We start from the raw sequence: 23,540 nt of genomic DNA, 5'->3' as shown, positions 1-23,540 counted from the left end.
CAAAAAAAATAACAGATGACTTCAGGTGAGTAGTAAAATAAATGAATTTCATCTATCGGATCATTTTTGGTGAGCTATACAAATACTTTATAATTTGCATTATCCTTGTGAGTCCACTTACTTGACATATCAAGGACTACAAAGAGGATCTTTCTCTTGGCATTGCTCTTTATGTTTTCTTCTTCTTCCTCCTCATTGACACATCCCATAATCCTATAGACAATCAAAACACATTTATTCTAATTAAACAAATGTATATACATACATATCAAATTCTTAAACATTGTAGTGAATTGGTATGCATGTCGTATGTATAAAAGAACGTTAGTATACTATACCTTTCCTCGATGGAACTGGCATTAGCGAAGCACAACAACGCAGACTTGACTCGAAAAATCAATACTCCAGGAGTCTTAACCGTCATAGGATATTGATTAGTATCTGCAAAAATATCGGTTCCAGGCATTCTCCTGAGCGTTTCAATCCCTGGTCGAACTGAGATGAGTATGATTTTGGCAAATGAAATAACCACCTAGCAAACATAAACACACGATCATTTATTAATCTCTTCATATATATAACCAAAATGATTCTGATTATTTTGATGAAGTTTATATCTTCGTTACTACCACGTACCGCGACAAGAAGTCCAATCTCAACCGAAGCAAATAAAACACCAATGAAAGCTCCAATGAGAGCAAGAAAGTCAAATTTATCGAGTTTCCAAATGTGAACGGCCTCATTGATGTCAATTAATCCCGGAAGTGCTGAGAGAATTATGGAAGCGAGGATGGCAATTGGAGTATAGTAGAGAAGCCTCGTTAGGCACTCGAGTGCTACAAACACCGTAACCGACATTACAATGTTCGACATTGCTGTCTCACATCCTGCCGCGAAGTTCACAGCTGTCCGAGAGAATGAACCTAAATTGCAAAATTGTTATACTTTAGATCGTCACTCACAACATATATATAATTTACATGTTTATATTACATAACTTAATTAAAACTGTTAGACACCATTAAGTGGACGTGATTTGATGTTTCGTAGAAATGTATATGTATCTTTAACTAAGAAATTAGAGGAGTTTCCAAAACCAGTAATCATCTCATTCAGAAAGAAAAAAAATTGACATTCCACCAAAAATGACTTTTATTTCACATTCCACCAAAAAAGTGGTCCATGTATATGCAAATGACATAATAATATTAATAAGATGAATAATTAATTACCAGTAGCAGCGTAACAAGATGTGAAGGAACCGATAACATTCGAAAATCCAATGGCCATCATTTCTTTGTTTCCATCGAGTCTGTACCCTTTAATTCCAGCGAACGACCTCCCTACCGCAATCGCCTCCTGAAAATAAATAAAAAGTAATGAGACGATAAAATTTAAAATATTGTAGAAAAAAAAAAAGAAATGGGTTAATGCTACCTATAACTACTTACGGTTAAAGCAATAATGGCAATGATTAAACCGATTTTAGCGATTTGTCCGAGATGAGGAGTATTAAAGTCGAGATCGTGAATGGAGATTGGATTAAGACCTCCTTTGATGTGCTTCACCGTCTTCACCCCATGCTCGTCCGCTTTAGTCAGAAACACCATTATCGTCGACACTACCACGGCGATCAACGGAGCTATTGCCGGTAGCCAAAATAACTTCTTGTTCTTCTTTCCCTAATATACGTACATATATTTCATTGCTAATTAATTTCAGTTCATTATCTAACACTTTCTCTAGAAATCTTCAAAAATTGTGTTCACAAATTTAATAGTAATTCTTAGAAAGAAAAAAAAATTGATGTTTCTAAGATAAAAGTATACACGCTTAACACGTTTGATTTTGCGTTTGAAACAATAGATATATCCTAATACATTATATGTAAGTGCTTATTGGTTTAAAGAACGTTATAATTTATATAGTGGTAGACGAATCAACGAAAAGAACCACTTACGATGAAGCGAGTGATAAGGATAAAACTGAGGAAGGAACACCCGAGGATGAAAGTGTGAGGGCTCCATTGTTGTTGACAAGATCGCCAGACAGCTCGAAGAACAGAGACAATGTCGGTGTTGGTGGTGAAGTTAGTGATACCAAGCAAACCTTTGAGCTGTTGGAGTCCGATTACAATAGCTGCACCTCCCATGAACCCTACTATGGCTGCGTGCGACAGAAAATCAACCAGAAACCCTAATCTGAATAACCCGAAAGAAGCTTGGAAGATCCCGGCAAAGAAGGTTGTGGTTATGACTAGTTTCTTGTATCCCAAGGGATCTACTTCTGGATCTATGAGTTTCTGCAACATTGAGGATATAAGAAGGGATACTACAGCCACTGGTCCGATAGCTATCTCTCTTGATGTCCCCATCAATGCATATATCAATGGTGGTACCACACTCGTATCTGTTAATTAATGTAACGTTCAATGTGGTTTTTATTTAAAGAACAAAATTTCATAAAATTTTAATATGTAATACAAACTTACATAGCCCATATTGAGGATCAAGCTTTGCAAGAGTTGCATAACCAATGCTCTGCACACAAAATAATGAATTTTATTTTTTTTTTTTTTTTTTATGAAGAAAATTTTAGAATTTTAGAATTCTTGAAGCTAAGGGATCTAAATAGATCAAGATATTATTTTTAAGTTTGTGTACCTGAGGAATGCAGAGGCTAGCGAGGGTTAAACCAGCCATGAGGTCGTTCTTGAACATGGTGAGTTTATAGTTTCTGCACCAACCGAAGATTGGGAAAACGGCTTGGAGGATAGAGAGTATTCGTTTTGGGAGAGGCTGTTTTTGAAGTGACTTGAATCTTTTGGCTTTGTTTAGGAAATAGCCTTTGACATAGCTCTTGATCTCATGCCACGGGCTGGGTGGTTCAGGACAGTCAAGCAGCCACTTTGACCGGTCAGGTTGGTCTTGACCGGCTTGTGCGGCTGCAGATGAACCTGAGTTGGCCATCTGGATCATGTGTGTACCATTTGAAGTGTTTGGGAGAACTTGATGTGAGAGAGATTCACCATTTGAAGTGTTTGGGAGAACTTGATGTGAGAGAGATTCAAAACTCTCTGAATCTCTCTCTTTCATCTTCTTCTCGATTTTTGACGTTGTGAGGAAGTTTAACTATGAAGAAACTGTGATTGAGCATTCAAAGTGTGTGGATGCTGAAGTGAATTGACTGATTCTGTAATGTTTATATACACATGAGTTAGTGGAATCTCATGGTGCCTCTTTTTTGTTTTGTTAATTAGAACCAAAAGCACAAAAAGTGTTTTCTTTTACAAAAGGAAAAAAAAAAACATCTCTCACACACACACAGTTTAATGTGATAAAAAATGACTGGGTTGTACAAAATCTTGTGAGCTACAATTAAATTAATTATCCGTTCCAAGCGTTTCCAAATTTCAGGACATCCCACGAAATTTTAGTTTCGAGATATAGTGAAGTAGATACCAACAATTATGGATTTGAGTATCAATACATAATCCAATATAAGTATTAATAATTTAAATTTTTAGTAATTATTACTTATAATCAAATTTTCAGATAAATTTTATTTTGATCACTTCATGTTCTTTAATAAAAATTATGTATCGATCTTTTAGCATAAAAATCAAAATTCAAAATTTTTATCTTAATAGTTTTATTTAAGATAATGACGTGGTAGGTGAAAATGAAATGAAGCCTCAAACACAGTTCTCTTATCTACGCATGTTATGATGGAAAGCGAAAACAAATTTTTGTGTTAACACAAGTGAGAACATATTTTATTAGGTTTAGCAAAATAAACACGACTACAAAATGTTCTGGTACTTAAAAGGGTTTATTGATTGATATTATTGGTTAGACTTTTAGATCATAGCCCATTGATGGAACATGTGATGGGTTTTGAAAGTGAAGTGGTTAGGCCATAGCCAATACATGATATGTCTTTGTCTTGGTCGGACCAAGTGGAGTGGACACTATATGCGTGCCTCGAACTTCATGGGTCCAACCAAAGTCAACGCCCTCAAGATTTTGTTGCACAAATATATATGTATATGGTGTACATTTTTTCCTCGCATCGTGTATATAATGTGTAATCAGATGGTGACACATTGACACGACAACGACGTTAGTATAAACTAGTACGCTACATGTTCTTTTTGGTACGAATGTAAATTACAATGGACTCAAGTAGACATTTTTTTGGGTTAAAAGGTAAACAATAGCCTCAAAAAGCAATGTAATTGCAAAAGGCTTGCGAGGATAAACATATGAAATGAAACCTAATAATGAAACGTATTTGTGTTAGTTTACCTCTTTTGTAAAATACAAATTGAAGATTTTAGTAGCCATTCCAATTTACATCCCGTACTTTTTCCTATTTTCTAAATTTTAAGGAAAAATTCAAATAACTAGTGCACTAAGCACTATATTTGATAAGAGGAAAAAAANTATCGAAGAGTTGAAAAAAAAAAAAAAAAAAGACTACGATGAAACAACCAATTATATTCGATATCTGAAAATTCGCTACACGGATACATAATTGGGCCCTGACCCACCGTGTGCCTATTATTTGGATAAGACTAGGTTTTTAGGTTATTCCTTTTATTCCAATTTGCTAAGTTCTCATGTTTGGCAGAAGGATTTAAAAAAAAAAAAAAAAAAAAACTGACTCCAATTGTGTATTGTTACTGCTATGGATTAATATATGAAGGAAGATAACAAGTCGTTTAAGAGAGGGAAAAAAAGAAAAAAAAAACCGTTGTGAATCATGTGGTATATAAAAACTATAGAGCCCAATTGCGAGATATGGTAAGAATTTTTTTTTAAAAAAATTAACGTTCAGGTGGACTAGTTGTTACTTGTCAGCAACACTCACCTAACTATCAAACGTATACAAAAACACGTTTCAATTTTATTATAAATCATACTCGTACGTGTGTGTTCCTCCGTTCACGCACGCTCGTGCGCGTTAGATCCCCAAAAGTTAGATGGGCTTCAGAAAATTTACTTAGAAAGCCTTTTGATATGGGCCTTATGTATATACGGCACCATTGGACATTTTTTGTTTTTTTCCATAGACTATCATGGGATACACTAATCTAGTGACTAGTCTAACTTTTTCTTAAAAACTTATTTACTTTTTATTTTTGAATAGTTCAACAAAACCATTAAAAGTTAATTATTGTAGATTGTTTAAGATTGTTAGAAAGTTTTGTTGATTAGTTTTCTAAAATCTTGTAAAGTGCTCTAACCAATCTCTGTATTTTTATGATCTTTTCCATGACTTTATTGTGCAAAAAAAATGTCTAAAATCATGAACCAATAACATAATAATTGAATTCATTAATAATTCTAAATTCTTCTATTTTAATTGAATAACACAAAACTTTTAATGATTTTACAAAAGTTTGAATCCAATATAAGATTTTAAATGACTTTTTATAAATCACAAACTAATAACAATAGATTCTACATAATATTTAAAATCTTTAAAACTCTATTCAAATCTCAAACAAGCAACTCCCACTTAATACAATCTCTATATTTTTAGATATATTGACTAAAAATGACTTTCATTTTTATATCCTCATTTCTTAATTTATCACAGTCAAATAACTTTGATTTGTTTTTAATTCATTTTTCAGTAATTTAGTACAATATCTATTTTGGACACATTTTATGGAAAGAAATCTTTTTTTTTTTTTAACACTAGTCATAATCCCATAAATTGTAGTTAGAAATATTGTCATATAGAGTATTTATTACCTTCAATTTCTAGTCAAATAACTTTATATATTAGTGACTCCATTTGAAGTAATATAATCTATTTTCTACACTTGTCATAATAAACCTGTGTAAGCTGTAAAATAAATCTCAAACAAAAATATTTTCATTAATGTCCCTCCTGTCTATAAAAACGCGACCCTGGCCTCACACCCAATGCATTCAGAATCCCCCCAGTTGCATAGTCTCTCTCTCTCTCTCCCTCTCATAGTTCTCTCCAAGTTTTTTTCCTTAGGCAAAAATGTTCATCGATAGCTTCAAGGTTGAATCTCAGAACGTGAAGTACACAGAGAATGAGATCCATTCAATGTACGACTACCAAACCACTGAGCTTGTCCATGAGAGCAAAAACGGTGCGTTTCAATGGACTGTGAAGCCAAAGACCGTGAAATATGAGTTTAAGACCGACACTCATCTTCCAAAACTTGGGTTTGTCTCATCATCTTCTCTTAAATCTTTTCACCTTTAAATAAATATATATTACATACTGTTTGTAGATTTTTCTTTTATTGTTTGATTAATGATGTTTTGGCTTTATCTATTTTTATTTTCTTGGCAGAGTAATGCTCGTAGGTTGGGGTGGCAACAATGGTTCTACTCTTACCGCTGGTGTTATCGCCAATCGTGAGTAAGTGAAACATCTTCTTCTTCTTCTTAATTGTTTTGTTATAATAATAAAACTGTTACAAAAGGGAATAAAGTTGAGTCTTGAGTGTCCTAATTTATTCAGATTCCCGCAATTGGATTGTTGAATAATGAGCAAGTTGTGAATTATTTAATCGGATTTTGTTCTTTTGTGTAATAACAAAATATTTGGTGGCAGGGGAATATCCTGGGCCACGAAGGAGAAAGTGCAACAAGCTAATTATTTCGGATCATTAACCCAAGCATCCTCTATCCGGGTCGGGTCATTCAATGGCGAAGAAATCTATGCTCCTTTCAAAAGTCTTCTCCCCATGGTACAATTTACCATTTTTTTTACTGTTAACTATTGAGTGTGCATTTAGAATGTGAATGGTAAATGCGGTTAGGGCGGCCAAATCTATCTGCGGTCTGAACCGCTCCAATTTTTAAGGCAGACTATAGACTGCTGCGGACCAACTCTATTTGTATGCAAAAGTGGTCCGCAGTTGGTCTGATGCAGTCTTGTCTCTGCTTTATTTGGACCGCACCACTACGGACTACATTTGTTGAATGGTAAATAAAAAGTAGTGCAGTTCGCAGACGAATTTGTCTGCTCCAACCGCTGCAACCATTTACACCCTTAGTATAAAATTACATTAACATTAAAATTATATTACATTTATTTTTTTTAGAGAACATTAGTAGGAAATAAAGATAAATAATAAAATTTATTAATGGGTTATGAAAATGATAGGTGAATCCAGAAGAAATTGTGTTTGGAGGATGGGACATAAGTGACATGAACTTAGCGGACGCAATGGGAAGGGCCAAGGTCCTAGACATCGACCTCCAAAAGCAGCTGCGTCCCTTCATGGAAGACTTGGTTCCACTCCCTGGAATCTTCGACCCAGATTTTATCGCAGCTAACCAAGGTTCACGTGCCAACCACGTGATCAAAGGCACCAAGAAACAACAACTCGAACAAGTCATCAAGGACATCAGGTAACAATAACGGTTTTTTTTTTTTTACAAAAAAAGAAAAACATAATGGTTCATTAGATAATTAGATAAGATAAATTTTATTTTTTTACTATAAAGTTCCCATGCTTCATTAGTTGTAGGAAATCAATTATTATTTTTTTAATATTGAATTGTTATTTTTATATAATTAGGGAGTTCAAAGAGAAAAGCAAGGTGGAAAAAGTGGTGGTACTGTGGACCGCGAACACAGAAAGATACAGCGATGTGGTGGTTGGTCTTAACGACACGACGGAGAATCTAATGTCATCTCTGGAAAAGGATGAGGCTGAGATTTCTCCTTCTACACTTTACGCCATTGCTTGTGTTCTTGAGAACGTTCCTTTCATCAATGGAAGTCCACAAAACACTTTTGTCCCTGGTAAATTAAATCAAACTATAGTTTAATATCTAGTAACGTTCAGATTTCTATAGTTAAATCACATTTTGCATATATTACAGGGCTTATTGAATTGGCCATCGAGAGAAACTGCTTGATCGGTGGTGATGACTTCAAGAGTGGTCAGACCAAGATGAAGTCTGTCCTTGTCGATTTCCTTGTTGGTGCCGGAATCAAAGTACGTAATCATAAATAAGTATTTTAATTAAATTTATTTTTTGGAAAACAACGTTACAAAACGAAATTAATTGCATTTGTCTATATGTATGAACAAATATAGCCGACGTCGATAGTGAGCTACAACCACCTTGGGAACAACGACGGCATGAACTTGTCAGCGCCACAAACATTCCGGTCAAAGGAGATATCGAAGAGCAATGTCGTGGATGATATGGTAGCTAGCAACGGCATCTTGTACGAGCCTGGTGAACACCCTGACCACGTTGTGGTCATTAAGGTGATTAATTTTTCTAGTATTATTCATAACTATCCTTTTCTTAATGTGTCAAATGAACATTAAACTAAACTGTACTATTTATTGGCTGGTGTTGCAGTATGTGCCGTATGTAGGGGACAGCAAGAGAGCAATGGACGAGTACACATCAGAGATATTTATGGGAGGGACTAACACAATTGTGATGCACAACACTTGTGAAGACTCTCTCTTAGCTGCTCCTATTATTTTGGACCTTGTTCTTCTTGCCGAGCTCACTACTCGTATCCAGTTCAAGTCTGAAAATGAGGTTTCTAATCGTTTACAAAATCGTTATATAAAGTTCAATGATTATCCGAAAAATGTTAGATTTAAGTCTTAGATTAAAATTTTGATTTGTTGGTTTTTTTCTTGCAGGGAAAGTTCCATTCTTTCCATCCGGTGGCTACTCTCCTAAGTTACCTCTCAAAGGCACCACTGGTATGCAAAACAAAGCAAACATCGTGCCGTTTCTGAATTCTAACGACGTTCTTAACATATCTTTCATTCAATGAATGTAGGTCCCTCCCGGCACGCCAGTTGTGAACGCTTTGTCGAAGCAGCGTGCAATGCTTGAGAACGTACTCAGAGCTTGTGTTGGACTTGCTCCTGAGAACAACATGATTCTCGAGTACAAGTGATCAAGAGATCAGTCATCACTATCACTTGTACAAGTGATAAAGAGATCAAGACCCGCCTCTTAGCTTCTTCTTTGGTTTCTATGTTTTAATTAATAATTACATTTTCAAAATGTAAGTGTTTTTTTTTTCTTTCTTTTCTTGTTTACAAATATCAATGTCATCTTTCATGTATTGGTATCTTGCTGCTGAATCAGAACATTCTTCATCTTATTTCAATTCTATAAATTGAAGAGATGGTTTAATAAATTATAGCTTTATAAAATGGTTATTATGTTTCATTTGAGAATATATTTTACACCCTGTTGATTTGAATGGTTAAAAAATTGATTTGGTAAACTCAATTCATATGCTTGAATTTTTAAGTTCTCTTCATTCTCTACCTATATAAATGGTCACCATTGAAAACAAGAATAACTTGAGCTTACTAAACTGAAGTTCCTTTTTCTACTAGTCAACGAGGATTAACAATAGCCCTCGCCCCTTGACGGTATGCAATCAATGGTCTCACGCTGGAGGTTCGGGGGAGTTACGGGACTCCTCCGGACCATCTGATGGCTTCTTTGTTCTAGAGGCTTTCTTCTTCTTGGGATCCTTTACCTCCTCAGGGTGAGGGACAACATTATCTTGACTTGTTCCTTTGCTTTTCACGGCTGCTCTCGGCGGGACTCCACGGTGTTTAGGTGAAGTCTTCTGATAGGCTTTCATCTTCCTTGAAACAGCCATAGTCACCTTTGGGCTCTTAGGGATCTTAGCAGTTTGATCCACTAAACCAACATTCTGAGATGGACCTAAAAAATCTTTCTTCGGCCCATTAGCTTTCTTTGTTCCCTTTCCACGACCTTTTGCCGGAGACTCCATTCGTTTACTTGTCGGAGATTGAGACGTAACTGGAGCTACATCTAATTGGTAATTGATTGGGGCAAATGGATCTGTTACCCTTCTCTCCAGACTCTCCTCTGTCGGATTCATTGCTTCATTCTGCAGCTCAGCCTCCAAATCTTCCCCAAGTAGGTCATCTTCCTCTAACAACCCATCTAGGATCATCTCCTTTTCGAAATCCTTCATGAACTTGATTTGTTCTTCTGTCAAATCCTGGTCTGGTCCCGGATCCGCGAGTTTCTCCCAATCCGAAATAGGTGATGTTGGATCGGGGATAGGCTGCTCATCGTCGCAAGCTTGGTTCACTTCCCCACCATCATCTTGATTCTGGTTTGTATCCACAATGGGCGCCAGATTCATGGGTTCATCATATGCTTGTCTAGGATAGCTTTTACGTCTTGTAGTAAGTACTTCATCGCCATTAGGGAGAGGAGCAATAGTTCTGGATCCCGAACCAAATTCAAAATTTGGTGGGATATCATCTGTTACATTCCTATCATCGTCTGACCAATTATCGTCCATAGGTTCAATCATCTTCCCTTTCCCTTTGTCTAGCAGGTTGGTATCTGACTGGTTTGGGACTGCTTGATGGCGAGATGGACAACGAGAGTTTCTCCAGTTCTCAAGACTGGGATCATCCCTCGTTGGTGAGCGAATTCTCAACGGGGGCTCTCTTCTCCTGAAAGCGGAGTAGTGATTCTCCGCATCTTCGCGACGGTAAGGTCTAAGATTCTCTGCCTCTTTTCTGTTTGTCGCTTCTATTCTTCTTTTTCTTGAGCCTGAGGATGATTGGGTTGAGTTCTCTCTAGGCTGGGAAATGTCATGTGGGATTCCATTTTCTATTCTTCTCCAGATGGAGGAACGGTGCTCATCTCTCCTTGATTTCTCAGATGGGTACTGGAGGTGACGGCGCACCTGCTGACGAGGTGGAGGTGCAACCTATTGAAGTAGTCGTGAAGCTTGATCTCTTACAGATCCAGACTCGGATCTTGTACTGGGGTGTCTAACACGACCATTGGCAGCATCACGAGAGCTATCAGCATCTCTGAGCTCAGTTCCCCTTCGAGTATTTTTTTGGTAGTTGGAGGCAGGTCGACGATCTCCAATGGCAGCCTCTGCGACTCTTCTCTCTTTATTGAGGATTCTTTGGTCCTCTGAAAGGTGAGGACAGTCTCTTTCTTCATGTGATATCATGGAACAAGTAAAACAGTACCGAAATAGCTTCTCATAAGTGAGAGAGACGGAAATCTCGTCTCCATTATTAAGAACAACCTTCTTAACGAATTTCAGGGGTTTTGTGACGTCCACCGAGACCAGTACTCGTGCATCATTGACATCCACCTCCATCACCTGACCAAGAGTTTCACCAATGCCTCTGAAGGCTTCATCCACCCAACACCGAAGGGGGAGACCTCTAATCTTTATCCAAAAGGTAACACGGTTTAAAAGATCTTCTTGAAAGTTTAGTTCCCATCTTTCAAGAGAGAAAGTCCATTTGTTAAAATGGTACGGTCTTTTTTTAAGAACTTTTTGCAGATCTTCTTCCGTCTCAAAGTCAAAGTTAAAGTTAAAGGGGGGGGGGGGTTGGAAGAGGTTTGACTACAATACTGATGTGACTTAGATCTAGGGGAAGGAAAGAACCCAACATGTATGTTGGAAACAGGGGACACCATCACATTAACCATAGGATAAAAGAAGAATTGCTTGTTTAAGGTAGTTTATGGTAGGTGAGATCTGTATCAATTTGAAACAATTACTTCTTTTGGTCTCTCCTTGATAGTAGTGCCTGAGAGAGAGGACTTCTCATAGAGAGAGAGAACTTTTTTCAAATTCTAATTATTGCAAGGCTGTTAATAGATTTGAAATTTGTTGCCTCTTAGCTTCTTCTTTGGTTTCTATGTTTTAATTAATAATTACATTTTCAAAATGTAAGTGTTTTTTTTTTTTCTTTCTTTTCTTGTTTACAAATATCAATGTCATCTTTCATGTATTGGTATCTTGCTGCTGAATCAGAACATTCTTCATCTTATTTCAATTCTATAAATTGAAGAGATGGTTTAATAAATTATAGCTTTATAAAATGGTTATTATGTTTCATTTGAGAATATATTTTACACCCTGTTGATTTGAATGGTTAAAAAATTGATTTGGTAAACTCAATTCATATGCTTGAATTTTTGAGTTCTCTTCATTCTCTACCTATATAAATGGTCACCATTGAAAACAAGAATAACTTGAGCTTACTAAACTGAAGTTCCTTTTTAATATAATCATAATATGCAGACAAACATCTTTAAATTGAAGGGAGAAATGAGACTCAAATCAGGGTGTGACGACTAATTAGCAGCCACAAAGGCCCGTATGAAGAAGAAGCAAAGGCGTGAATGTGATCACTCTTCTTTTCCCATAGCCATCAAGAACTCTCCTTCACATACAACAGAGTTACCTACATATGCTTTCCCTTCCATTTTCGCTATCCCAAACCGCTTCTGCAACTTCACAAGCGTCATCCTCATCACAAGAGTGTCACCTGCAATCACAGGCTTTCTGAACCTGACTTTGTCGATTCCGGCAAAGAAGAAGTTGCTTTTCGATCCACCAACTTCTGGTTGTAGCATCACTATACCTCCCACCTGAGCCATGGCCTGTCGAAACAAAACATCTACTTCACCACTTTGAACTCAGGAAAACTCAGAAACTAATGAATGACTTTACGGACAAACTATATGTAGCTCTTATTAACTACAACAATACAATGGAGAGCCTCCTAATCACTCATTCCACATACATTTGGGATAGAGACTATTAGTTTTATCACAGTATATAAAGCTGTGATCCAAGATATCCTATTAAACAGCTTATCTTATTCTCAAATCTAGTCCCTTTCTTAAAACTGAAACTTAAACTAAAGCATTCATCTTTAGCTCCATCAAAAGTTGAGAACTTCAACCGGAACGGAACACAAACTTCACCCTCATTCTCTTTCCCCAGAATCACACCATTCAAAACAAACTAATCAACTAAATCATTCTTCTCTACAGCAAACAAGAATCAGAGCAACCCGGGATTTCTAAGCTCAAATAGCTTCTCCTGAACTGTACATGTATGCAAAAAAGACTGAAACTTTTGGAGTACGAAGAGGGGCAATGTAATAACACCTCAACCATGAGAACTCCAGGCATTATAGGCCTCTCAGGGAAATGTCCAGGAAAGAAATTATCATTGATTGTAACGTTCTTAATAGCTACAGCAGATACACCAGCCGTGTACTCTATCACTCTATCCACTAACAGAAACGGGAATCTACACAACAAAAATCCACAAATCAGAATGAATCAGATTTCAGAAATCGCAATACAACAAACTTCAGCTTACAAAAAACAGATTTTTTTTTGTCTTTTTCTCATATAATGTTCACCTGTGAGGCAAAATCTCTTGTATCTTATTGATGTCCATCACCGTTGGAAATGCCTCATACCCTTAAAAGATTGAAGATTTTAGAAATTAAAAAAAAAAAAATTGAAACTTGATTTGTGAATCAGAATGCAATGGAGTGGAAAATTACTGAGTTCAATTGGGATCTCTTTTTCCTCTGCGGTGCTCTTTGATTCATCAGTGGAGCACAAGACGAGCGAGCTGGATCGGCGTTTGGGACGAAACGCGACGGAGCTCGATCTGAGCAATGGTGGAGATAGTGACTGATGAAGAGGGATAGTCGCATGGTTTCGCGACGAGGACGCTGTGAAAACGGAGCTGGAAGCAGCCATTGCCGATTCGATCTAGTGAGAGAGAAAGGGACGGAGAATTCGAAGGGAGGAGTGTTTTCAAAGAGCTTCCAACGGAAACAATGGCGAGTGGGTGGAATGATCTATGAGAATGAGACGACTATATGAATTGTTTGGGCCTAATGTGGGCTTAATTTCAATGAGTAAGCCCATTTAGACCTTTTGTTTTTTTTTTGCCTGGGTTACTTGTATTTTTTTAACCCCTATTATATTTGTATTGTTCACCTACAGCTATTTTCTAATAATGGAAAGGCTAAAAAATGCAGAATGTATTATTTGGTAAACCGTTCGTAATGATGACTGAAACCAACCAACCAACCAACCAACCTCGCGCCTACAATATATAGCTGCAACTACGAATACAAACGTATAAATTTACTGTTCCACTCAAATACTAGGCACTTTACTATATCTTCAACTCAAAATTGTAATGTAGTAGTATAAGACCAATTTTACAAGTTACAGCAAGTACTTCAATCTAATACACTCTCATCTCTCAAAATCATTGCGTTGGACATACGGATCATTTTGTTGTGATACATAACAACACTTATCTATCATTATGTTGACATGAAACATTGTGAAAATACAATTTTTATCAACAAAAAAAAAAAAAAAGAACAAACACACACACACATTGTGAAACCCAAACGCATACATGTATTTTACGTTTTTTTGTATTATTATAGAGAAGAACGATGCTTATCATGCAGTATTCAAAGTATTGATTATCAAGTTTCTGTAGATCAATGATGATCATTCAAATATTTTCGAAATTAAGAATAACTATTCAGTCATTTTCAAAATTTAATGTTAATTTGTACGTTTCCTCTCCTTTTTGTTATATATTAATGTTTCTTCTATGAATTCACAATTTATTATAAGATTATTCAGAGGTCATAAAACTCTGACACAACTATTTAGAAAATGGCATTGTTATGTTTGGTGGCTGGTGAGGAAGTTAAGTAGATGGGCCACTCCTCCACACCCAGAGAACTCTGTTATGTCCATGCAAATGTGTTTAAAAGAACACATCCACATTCTCTGTTTCTACCACCTCCCAAATTTACCCTTTTCCAACTAGTTAGTTTTATTAAAGGACGATTAATCAGGCCGTTTCAAGTGTTGATGTTACCGTGTTTTTTTTTTTTATAATAAAATGCAAAATGTATTAGGAAAAAACGTTTTTACATCAAGTGCAGCTTTTGTTTGAGGTACTCTAACATAAGATTAGCCTAACAGTTAGAAAATAGAAGTGTTTTCATCTTGTTAACGTGATTTCACCGAATGTCTAAGAACACATAGAAAAAGTTAGAATAATTTGAAAGAGATATTTCGAAACCGTCCATTAAATTTTTTACTCTTTGTATTGATATGTCATATTGGTCTGTTTTTTAACGGATGTATTGTAGTAGGAAGAGTACAGAACACAGAAGCAGTAAACGACCCTCACGTGTTCTCTTTAGTTTTTTACCTAGATTCTGGAGCTCTTTCTGTTGTCTTTGAAAGACTAGAGGTGTGGTTAAAAGTCATTTAAAGTCAAACTTACATTTTAAAGCACAACGATACAAATTAAATGTGGTTAAGTAAAATATTCGACAATCGAAGAATATTAATCATGACAAGTCAATTTGCTCAACCAAATCTTAGTATATTGTATAATTCGGTTTGGTGCATGGTGCGTAAAAAGCAGGCATGGGGACCAATCTGGTCTAAATCTATCAAGGCCGAACCGAAGGGTTGGAACGGTTTTAGTCCCCATAAAGACAAACACATACTGTACTTTGTCTTATGAGTTATGACCAGCGGTTAACCGTAAATTGAGCTACATAATATAGTGAATTGCGTATTCATTTTTTCGGTTTGGTTTGGGATTTCAATTTTGGGACAAGAAATTTGTATATCCACTTGTGTTCCATACGTTTTGGTTTTGGTTGGATTTAAAACAAATAAGGTTGAAGCCGATTAAAATCCAAAATATCAAAACAAAATCAGAGCTGGATAGATTAAGACTGGACCGGGTTAATCCCATAGTACCCATCAGGTAGAAGAAACTAAAGCCAAGTCGTTTTCAGTTCTGGTTTGGCTCATCTCTAATGCCAGTTCTGTTGTCTCAGAAAGAGGCCAAATTCACTCCCACACAGAGAGATAAATACACATTCCCTTATCTTTTTTGTATATAAAGAACAGTTCTGTGGGTTTAATAATTCTCATCCCTTGTCCGGACATAGACACAAAAGATGGAAGCTTTAAGACGCAGAAGAGGAGGCAGAGAGAACAACAAAAGTCCAGAGAGGATAATAAGGTCTATGAATCTTCAGCAGCAAGATGAAGAAGAACTAGAAGAAGAGGTCAAGACAAAGAAACCCATTTTCAGAAGAGTCCAAGTTGTTTATTACCTCACTAGAAATGGCCATCTCGAACACCCTCACTTCATTGAAGTCATATCTCCGGTTAACCAGCCTCTCCGGTTAAGAGGTAAATTACCCAAAACAACTCAAACTCAAAGAGAAAGATCACTGTACTTTGTTTTATAGTTCATGGGTCTTGCTTTGATAACTCAATTTATTATAAGTTTCGATTTTTTTTGTTTTGTATACATTAATGGTTATTTGATTAACCGGATTTTAGATCATAGTTATTGTTTTCATATAATCATATGTTAAAGGCTCGATTTAGAAGTGTGTTTTTTTTTTAATGAAGATGTGATGAACCGGCTTACGGTTCTGAGGGGAAAGTGCATGACATCACAATATGCTTGGTCGTGTAAAAGGTAACGTTTTAAAACTGAAGCACATCTGTTAAATGTTAATCAAATACGCAACAAATTATATCGATATTTTTTTCATCAGGAGCTATAAAAATGGATTCGTGTGGAACGACTTGGCTGCAAACGATGTGATTTACCCATCGGACTGTGCTGAGTATGTGTTGAAAGGATCTGAAATCGCCGGTACCGTTTTTTTAATAAAAAACTGAAAATCATACTAGTTTTTAAATTTGTGGTTATGCAAAATTGAGTCTTATCTTGTTGTTTAAAAATTTTGTAGACAAATTTCAAGAAGTACATGCACTGTCTGGTCCAATTCAAGAAGCTCCAAAACGTCGACTTCTCAGGTCAAAACCCAAACCTCAAAACAGAACAACGTCGTTTGATGAGTCAGAGCTTTACATTCGAGCAAAGCAAGAAGAAGAAGAAGAAGAAGAAGAAGAAGAAGAAGACGGAGAGTACGAACTTTACGAAGAGAAAACGAGTTATACATCTTCCACGACGCCTCAGTCTCGCTGTTCCCGAGGCGTTTCAACTGAGACAATCGAATCCACCGATCAAAAACAGAACTTGAGCAAGAAGACAGAACAAGATTCGCAAGTACGTTCTGACTCGTCCGAGTTACCTCGTTCTAACCCGGTGTTGGAGCCGCGTCGTCGTCTCGACGTTTCGACGCGGTTCGAGGACGGAGATCCGGTGGAACCCAGATCGGGTCGTGCGTCAATTTGGCTGCAGATGATCTCGTGCGGGCACATCGCCACCAAGTACTACGCACCGGGTGTGATGAACCCGAGACAAAAGGAAGAGAGCCTTCGAAAAGGAGTTTTGTGCAAGAACATTGTGAAGAAGACCGTCGTAGACGACGAACGTGAGATGATAAGGTTCATGTCGGAGAATCCAAGGTTCGGGAATCCTCAGGCGGAGGATAAAGAGTATTTCAGCGGGAGCATTGTCGAGTCGGTGAGTCAGGAACGTGTCACGGTTGAACCATCGCTGAAACGATCCAACTCGTTTAAAGAGGAAAGGTTAGTACTTAGTACAATACACACCGAGTCAACAAAAAAAAAAAACTTGTAACTGACTAAAACTTTAAAATATTTGAAAACAGATCAAAGATCGTCGAAATGGCTGATGAAACGAAGAAGAAAGAAGAAAGATCGATCGTGAAGGTGAAATGTATACCGAGAACGTGTTTAATGTCATCGTCGAAGCAAATCAAGAAGTAAAAAAGAAAAATTTGATATATAGAGGAGTAACGAATGAGTATGGGAGTAGTATTTTAGTATTTTACTGCTACAGACTACAGTAGATGCAGTAATTTGGCAGTAGTATTGAATTTTAATGACTTGATGTTGCTGTTTATTTTTATTATCGGAAATATATTTGCTCTACTTTATCTGACTAGTTGTTTAAAAGCAAGTGGAAAATGGAAAAATTCAGTTTAATCTTATGGGAATCTACTAGAGTGCTGATATTATCTTGTCGTATTCTGAGATTGAAATTAAAACTTTAAAACATAGAGATGCCTTAAATAAAAATATATATATAAAAAAAAGAAAGATAAAATGACATATCCAGAATAGAAAAAGGAGGTGGGATGATTGGATATAAACGATGCCGTACCCATCGATTCGTAGAAGTGCTTTTTCGCATTAAGAGAGATATTGTATTTTCTCTGCCACAATTTTGCTTGTAGTAAGGTTTTATATTGACAAATCATAGGCTAAGGAAGGTTCCATAGGGTTACCAAACGTTTCGCTTTTTTTTCTTTTCTCTTTTCTACCAACATTTTTCGATTATATTTCTATAATTAAAGTCTCAGCTTATTTTGATTAATTTGAATTTAATATAATTTCAGTAAAACATCTCAACAAGTCAAACATACCTTGTTATTAAACAACCGTTTATGGATGCTTAATTTCTAGGATTCTATATGTAATAATTACCAAGTCCATGAATATCATTTGGTCAGTACTTAGTTTATATGGTAATATGGAATGTTTTTTTACCTTTGTTTCGTGAATCCTATTTATTGGTCTGAACTAGGGTCTTACCAAAAAAGCGTAATACAGTATATTGAACTAGAGCTCTTAGCATTCTTATCATGAATAATGTTATACCGGATCCACACTAGCTATATATAAGTGAAGCTATATCGAAGAACAAGAAAAATGGCTAAAGAACATATATCAGCCATGAAACTGATTAGATATTTAGTAACTATATTGGTGGTAGTAAGAATTAATTAAGTTTGGCAAAAATATTTCTTTTGTGATAGCTAATGGCCTAATGTAACTATGTTTATGTGGTAGTAATGCACTTAAAAAGAAAATATGCTAGTTAACTTCATGAGAAGATAAAATGTTACAAATACTAATTCTAATAAGAAAAAATTACCTTAACACACATCAAAGAGAAGAACCAACTGACTTTAAGCATATTAACGATATCAAACCTTTCGGGTTAATTGATACTATACTAACTGCCAAATTTTAGTTTTAGAGATGTGGAAGAGTTCAATTGCAATAAAGAGAACAAAAAAATTAAGAATTCGATTTGAAAGAGTTCAAAGGTGATGGAGAGAAGGATCTCTCCTCAGAAGGTTTAGATCTCTCTCTACAATGAGGGAAAATATATAGTTTGTCAATAGAGATTGTTCTTTAACTTGAAGAGGCGACGGATCAATAGTACCAAAAACAGAAGTATAATTTAAATACATATCAATGCATAATATATACTATAGAGGATAAATTACTTATGTGGAGAAAACTAGAACGCATATTAGTATAAAAATTACTTATGTGAAGAAAACTAGAATACATGAATCATCCTTTTTTTTTTCTTCTAAGAATGCAAATAAAAAACACATCTATCTAATTTCTGGAAATATATAATTAGGATTTCGAATTTGCAAAAACTTGTGGATATAGGTTTTTTTTTTTTGGTCATACATCTTGCTTCAATTTTTTAATACCTAAGTATCTGACTTAGTTTTGAACAAATCTTTGATTAATTTCATCTGATGTTTGTTTATAAATGAAGAATTAAAAATTGATGAAGAGGTATATATATATTTTTTTTTAATAAAAAATCAAAGAGTCATTAGAGCAAACGCGGTCGCATGATATTCGTCATGCGGGACACGTGGCAATGTTGCGTTCAAAACGCAACGTTTGTAATCATAAATTTTATTTTCATCACTCTCGTTTACCCCAAAAAAAAAAAAATCTAGCCCGAGGAAGAAAAAAAAAATTAGATTAGACAAAAAAATAGAAAGAAATAAAAGGAAAAAAGGAAATAAAAAAATAGGAAAGGCAAAAAAAACGCTTAGCATCTCTCCGGCGACTTGAACCCAAACCTGAGGATCAAATTAGGGCACAAGGGACTCTCGGAGACTGAAGCCATGGGAAGGAAAAAACTAGAAATCAAGCGAATTGAGAACAAAAGTAGCCGACAAGTCACCTTCTCCAAACGTCGCAATGGTCTCATCGAGAAAGCTCGTCAGCTTTCTGTTCTCTGTGACGCATCCGTCGCTCTTCTCGTCGTCTCCGCCTCCGGCAAGCTCTACAGCTTCTCCTCCGGTGATAAGTACGTCTTTTCCTTATCTGGGTTCTTCCCCCTTTAAGCTTCGGTTTTGTGCTTTCTCTTTACTTTTTCTCTGAAGAAAATAAATATACAAAAGACACAAATAAAATAAAAAATAAAAAAATAAAAACAATTAATGTATAGTTTGATTTTTCCGGCGAATCTCTTGTTGTTTTACTCGGTTCGGTCTTTGTTAGTGTTTTTTCTATGACCATGTGAGATACATGAGATAACCAAATCTATGGAAGAACAATGTCGTGTTGAGCTTAAGCTTCTTACTTTTTTTTCTGCTTTTCTCTCTCTATCTCTCTCTCTATTTCCTTTTTTCTGCATGGATTTTTATTTTATTTGGAAATTTTTTGCATGTCCTTTGAGATTTGCTTGACACGTTCTGCTGCGTACTCGATGCTGTTTAGTGAAGTTTCAAGCCGTCTTTGATTGATACTTAGCTTTAGGGATTAATTCCATATGCTTCTGATTTTAGTTTTTATATCAGTATTGCTAAATGATTCACTAGATCTCTCCTTTTTTATAGTGATTAAAACTCATTAGATCTCTTTGGATTTGTATTCAGTGCAATGAACCTTCGACTACAACAAATATGCACATTGTTAACCAGAGAAAAACGCTATCATAGGTCTTTGATAGCGTTTTCATGAGCGCTGTTTTAGGGCACTGTTATTATATGTACCCCATATACAATAGCACTTATTACGTATGCTATGTTATAAAAATATAACATAGCTTTAAGAAATTGCTATATTATCAAGATCATAATTTTGAAAAAATTTATACAACATTTGTTTTTTCGTGCTATGTTATAGTTTTATAGCATAGCTCTAATAAACTGCTGTATTATCAAGATTATAATTTTGCAAAAATTTATACAATATTTAATTTTTCGTGCTATGTTATACATATCTAATATAGCTGTTGCGAAATGCTGTTTTATCTTGTTTACTGTGCTATGGTATATTCTTTTATCATAACGTTTACCTGTACTTTTATAGCATTTTCTGATATGTGATTATAGCACACATAACCTGTTTTATAAAATCTCATAAAATCTGATTAATAAACGTCTCAGATCCAAAATACATAACAAAAGTCTCAAGAACATCAGTTTACCATCAAAGTCTCAAGAACATCCAAAATAAACAAGCAATCTCAAGTACTTAACATTACACAATAAAACCATCAGTTTAAGACATAATGACCTTGTTCTCTGGCCAAGCAATGCAGGAGCTAAGTGCATCTTCAATAATCTCTATTTCATCGGATGGCCTCCAAACTTTTACATTTTTCACCTTCACAACATCTATCCACACTTTAACTGCATTAGAACCCAAGCGAGTAAAGTGAACCTTATGTTCTGGATCATTTGTTCCCCATCGTCCTTCAGCCACAACCCTATTCTTTTCAGTTAAATCCATCAACTTGCACTTCTTATTCTCCTTGGAAATAACTTTATTAATGCGCTGCCATGTTTACAATATAAACCATCAGTCATCATATAATTAACAAAAACAACTTCATAACATATGAAAACACTTACTGGAGACTTCCTGAGAGGAGACTGTGATGGTAAAGTATTCTTTATTGGTGATATTGGACCCGTTGCATCATCAACAGGAGACTCAGAACCAGATGCAGACTTAGAAGACATAGATGCAGATTTGGCCTGCGATGCAGCCTTTGAAGCTGTTGCTGAAGTTTTGGACTCTGTAGCAGACTTAGAAGCTGTGGCTGCAGACTTGGCCTTTGATGCAGACAAAGAAGCATGTGATGTAGCATTCTGACCAGTTGGAGTTGAGGGATTTTCAAAATCAACCTTACTCAGGGGCCAAGATACGTAAGCCATCAAACAGTCCTCAAGAAATGACATTTCAGCTGTAGGTCTCCATAGTGATGTATCAGGCTGCTTTACTGAATCCACAAATACTTTAACTGCTTTTGGTCCAAGAGGAATTCCGTTAACCAACGCACTTGGTTCTTGTGTCTCCCAACGCCCCTCAGCAACAATGACGTCACCCTTAGACAAATCCAATAGTTTACATTTGTTTCCTTGTATACCCTGTTAAACACAATCAGTAAACAAATCCAATATAATTAATTAGCATTATAGACAGGGGTAATACATTGCTAACACATTGCTAGAAATTATAAATACCATAGGGGCAATGTCTTCCATTTGGATGTTGTTGTCTACCAGTCTACACTTATCAGTTGGCCATGCGATTATATGTCCAACAGCTTCTTTCATATGAAAGATCTTTTGTGCAGGTCTCCATAGAAATGCATCTGGTTTATATGCAGCTTCAACTAACACTTTGAGATCATAAGGGCCAAGACGACAGTCATTCACTATGTCATCCGGATCAGAAGAAAGAATCCGACCCTCACCAACATTTTCATCAATGTCAGACCAATCAACAAACACACACTTAGGATGTGCTCTTTTGTTTACACTCTGCAACAATTTCATGAGCAACTAAGAATCATAAACGACACTAAGAAGAATCACTTAGCTGATATGAAAAGAAGTAAGAATATGTTACTCTTGCAGCTGAGTTTTCATCCATTTCAGCTTCTGGTCTCTGTAACATAAACAAAAATAACATCAATTTATATTACTCTAACTGGCTGATGAATAGTAGAGAACTCTTAAGTATCTAACCTGATTCTTGATTCTGCCAAGTTCACTTTCCAAGGCATTGACCTGTTTTACTAATTTTACTTGCCGCTCTTCCATTTCAGCCATACACTTGCTCTGCATTTGTAAACAAGCTAATTTGGTCTTACTCATGCCTCTACCCATTGCCCTCAGCCTACCAGAATTGTCAGGTCCTAAAAGCTTGGCGAGGTGATCTTCATCTGGATTTGTTAAAAATGCTGGAGCATCACTTCCACCAATTTCAGCTGCTTTTTGCTGAAAAACATAAAGACAGTTTCAGGTTTTACTAGTCGATAACACACTATTTACTGGTGTACAACTCTATTCAGACTTACAATCAAATCAGCTGCATTCGTATCTACTGGTGTACCATCCTTTTTGGTGCGAGACTTGATCCAAACATCTAGTCTTGTCACGCTGGAAGGATCTTCACTTTCAGCTTTCTGTTCCAGAAAACAAAATTTCAGTAACAGTACAAGCACTATGTATAATAATAAACAACATAGTTGTAGTATATATGCTTGCCATTTCTTCTGTTAGTCTGCTGATCCCTTTACGACTAGTGGTGTGAGGTATCTGATTCTTTCTTTTTGCTTTATATTTCTCACTCACGGCCTAATAATGAAACATGTTAATTACTAATCACCAATCAACTACTAAACAATTATAATCACAAGTAATTACCTTAAATGCAGCACTAGTTTTGAGTTTGACAAATTTTTGCCAATCAACAGGACCAATATTTGGTGGTCTCAAATTCATCCTCTCTTGGTTATTTGCAGCCAAATTTATAGCCTTCACCGTGACAGACTTGTGTGATCGCCACAAATGTCCCATCTGGTGAATCACAGATATCCTTTGCCAATCTTCATCAAGCTCAAACCTTGCCTGCATTCACTTACACTCACACCAT

General features: G+C 36.0%; 6 protein-coding genes across 6 annotated transcripts in view; 3 read left to right on the top strand and 3 right to left on the bottom strand.

Annotated features, from left to right (window-relative positions):
- Window positions 1–3,186, bottom strand: part of LOC104735026 (sulfate transporter 2.1) — a 4,326-nt gene extending 1,140 nt beyond the window's left edge. Inside the window, exons 1-8 of the mRNA XM_010454740.2 lie at window positions 2,664–3,186; window positions 2,492–2,540; window positions 1,961–2,409; window positions 1,452–1,682; window positions 1,233–1,359; window positions 637–923; window positions 339–532; window positions 122–213 (exon numbers count right to left, since the gene is read on the bottom strand). Coding sequence (XP_010453042.1) covers window positions 122–213; window positions 339–532; window positions 637–923; window positions 1,233–1,359; window positions 1,452–1,682; window positions 1,961–2,409; window positions 2,492–2,540; window positions 2,664–3,095 — 1,861 coding nt within the window. The 5' untranslated portion in view covers window positions 3,096–3,186. The remainder of the gene's footprint in view (window positions 1–121; window positions 214–338; window positions 533–636; window positions 924–1,232; window positions 1,360–1,451; window positions 1,683–1,960; window positions 2,410–2,491; window positions 2,541–2,663) is intronic.
- Window positions 5,924–9,196, top strand: LOC104735025 (probable inositol 3-phosphate synthase isozyme 3). Its single transcript, XM_010454739.2, has 10 exons — window positions 5,924–6,209; window positions 6,340–6,408; window positions 6,604–6,739; window positions 7,159–7,406; window positions 7,577–7,803; window positions 7,884–7,999; window positions 8,102–8,278; window positions 8,376–8,564; window positions 8,672–8,734; window positions 8,815–9,196. The coding sequence occupies exons 1-10, from the start codon at window positions 6,022–6,024 to the stop codon at window positions 8,932–8,934; spliced, it is 1,533 nt and encodes a 510-aa protein (XP_010453041.1). The 5' UTR covers window positions 5,924–6,021; the 3' UTR covers window positions 8,935–9,196.
- Window positions 12,031–13,675, bottom strand: LOC104735024 (3-hydroxyacyl-[acyl-carrier-protein] dehydratase FabZ-like). The gene is made up of 4 exons (XM_010454738.2): window positions 13,379–13,675; window positions 13,232–13,292; window positions 12,972–13,116; window positions 12,031–12,458 (listed from the first exon to the last, which is right to left on the bottom strand). The coding sequence occupies exons 1-4, from the start codon at window positions 13,578–13,580 to the stop codon at window positions 12,204–12,206; spliced, it is 663 nt and encodes a 220-aa protein (XP_010453040.1). The 5' UTR covers window positions 13,581–13,675; the 3' UTR covers window positions 12,031–12,203.
- On the top strand, window positions 15,625–17,762 carry LOC104735023 (protein UPSTREAM OF FLC-like). Its single transcript, XM_010454737.1, has 5 exons — window positions 15,625–16,076; window positions 16,302–16,371; window positions 16,451–16,551; window positions 16,649–17,393; window positions 17,477–17,762. The coding sequence occupies exons 1-5, from the start codon at window positions 15,839–15,841 to the stop codon at window positions 17,592–17,594; spliced, it is 1,272 nt and encodes a 423-aa protein (XP_010453039.1). The 5' UTR covers window positions 15,625–15,838; the 3' UTR covers window positions 17,595–17,762.
- LOC104735022 (MADS-box protein FLOWERING LOCUS C) overlaps window positions 19,619–23,540 on the top strand; it is a 10,711-nt gene continuing 6,789 nt past the window's right edge. Inside the window, exon 1 of the mRNA XM_010454736.2 lies at window positions 19,619–19,956. Within this exon, the coding sequence (XP_010453038.1) occupies window positions 19,772–19,956 (185 nt within the window). The 5' untranslated portion in view covers window positions 19,619–19,771. The remainder of the gene's footprint in view (window positions 19,957–23,540) is intronic.
- Window positions 22,449–23,529, bottom strand: LOC104735021. Its single transcript, XM_010454734.2, has 5 exons — window positions 23,312–23,529; window positions 23,153–23,242; window positions 22,963–23,070; window positions 22,631–22,882; window positions 22,449–22,550 (listed from the first exon to the last, which is right to left on the bottom strand). Exons 1-5 carry the CDS (start codon window positions 23,519–23,521, stop codon window positions 22,464–22,466), a joined length of 747 nt encoding a protein of 248 aa, XP_010453036.1. The 5' UTR covers window positions 23,522–23,529; the 3' UTR covers window positions 22,449–22,463.

This window comes from Camelina sativa, chromosome 13 (genome assembly GCF_000633955.1).
Source record: "Camelina sativa cultivar DH55 chromosome 13, Cs, whole genome shotgun sequence".
Taxonomy (NCBI): Eukaryota; Viridiplantae; Streptophyta; class Magnoliopsida; order Brassicales; family Brassicaceae; genus Camelina; species Camelina sativa.
This window is presented reverse-complemented; position numbering and strand designations above follow the sequence as displayed.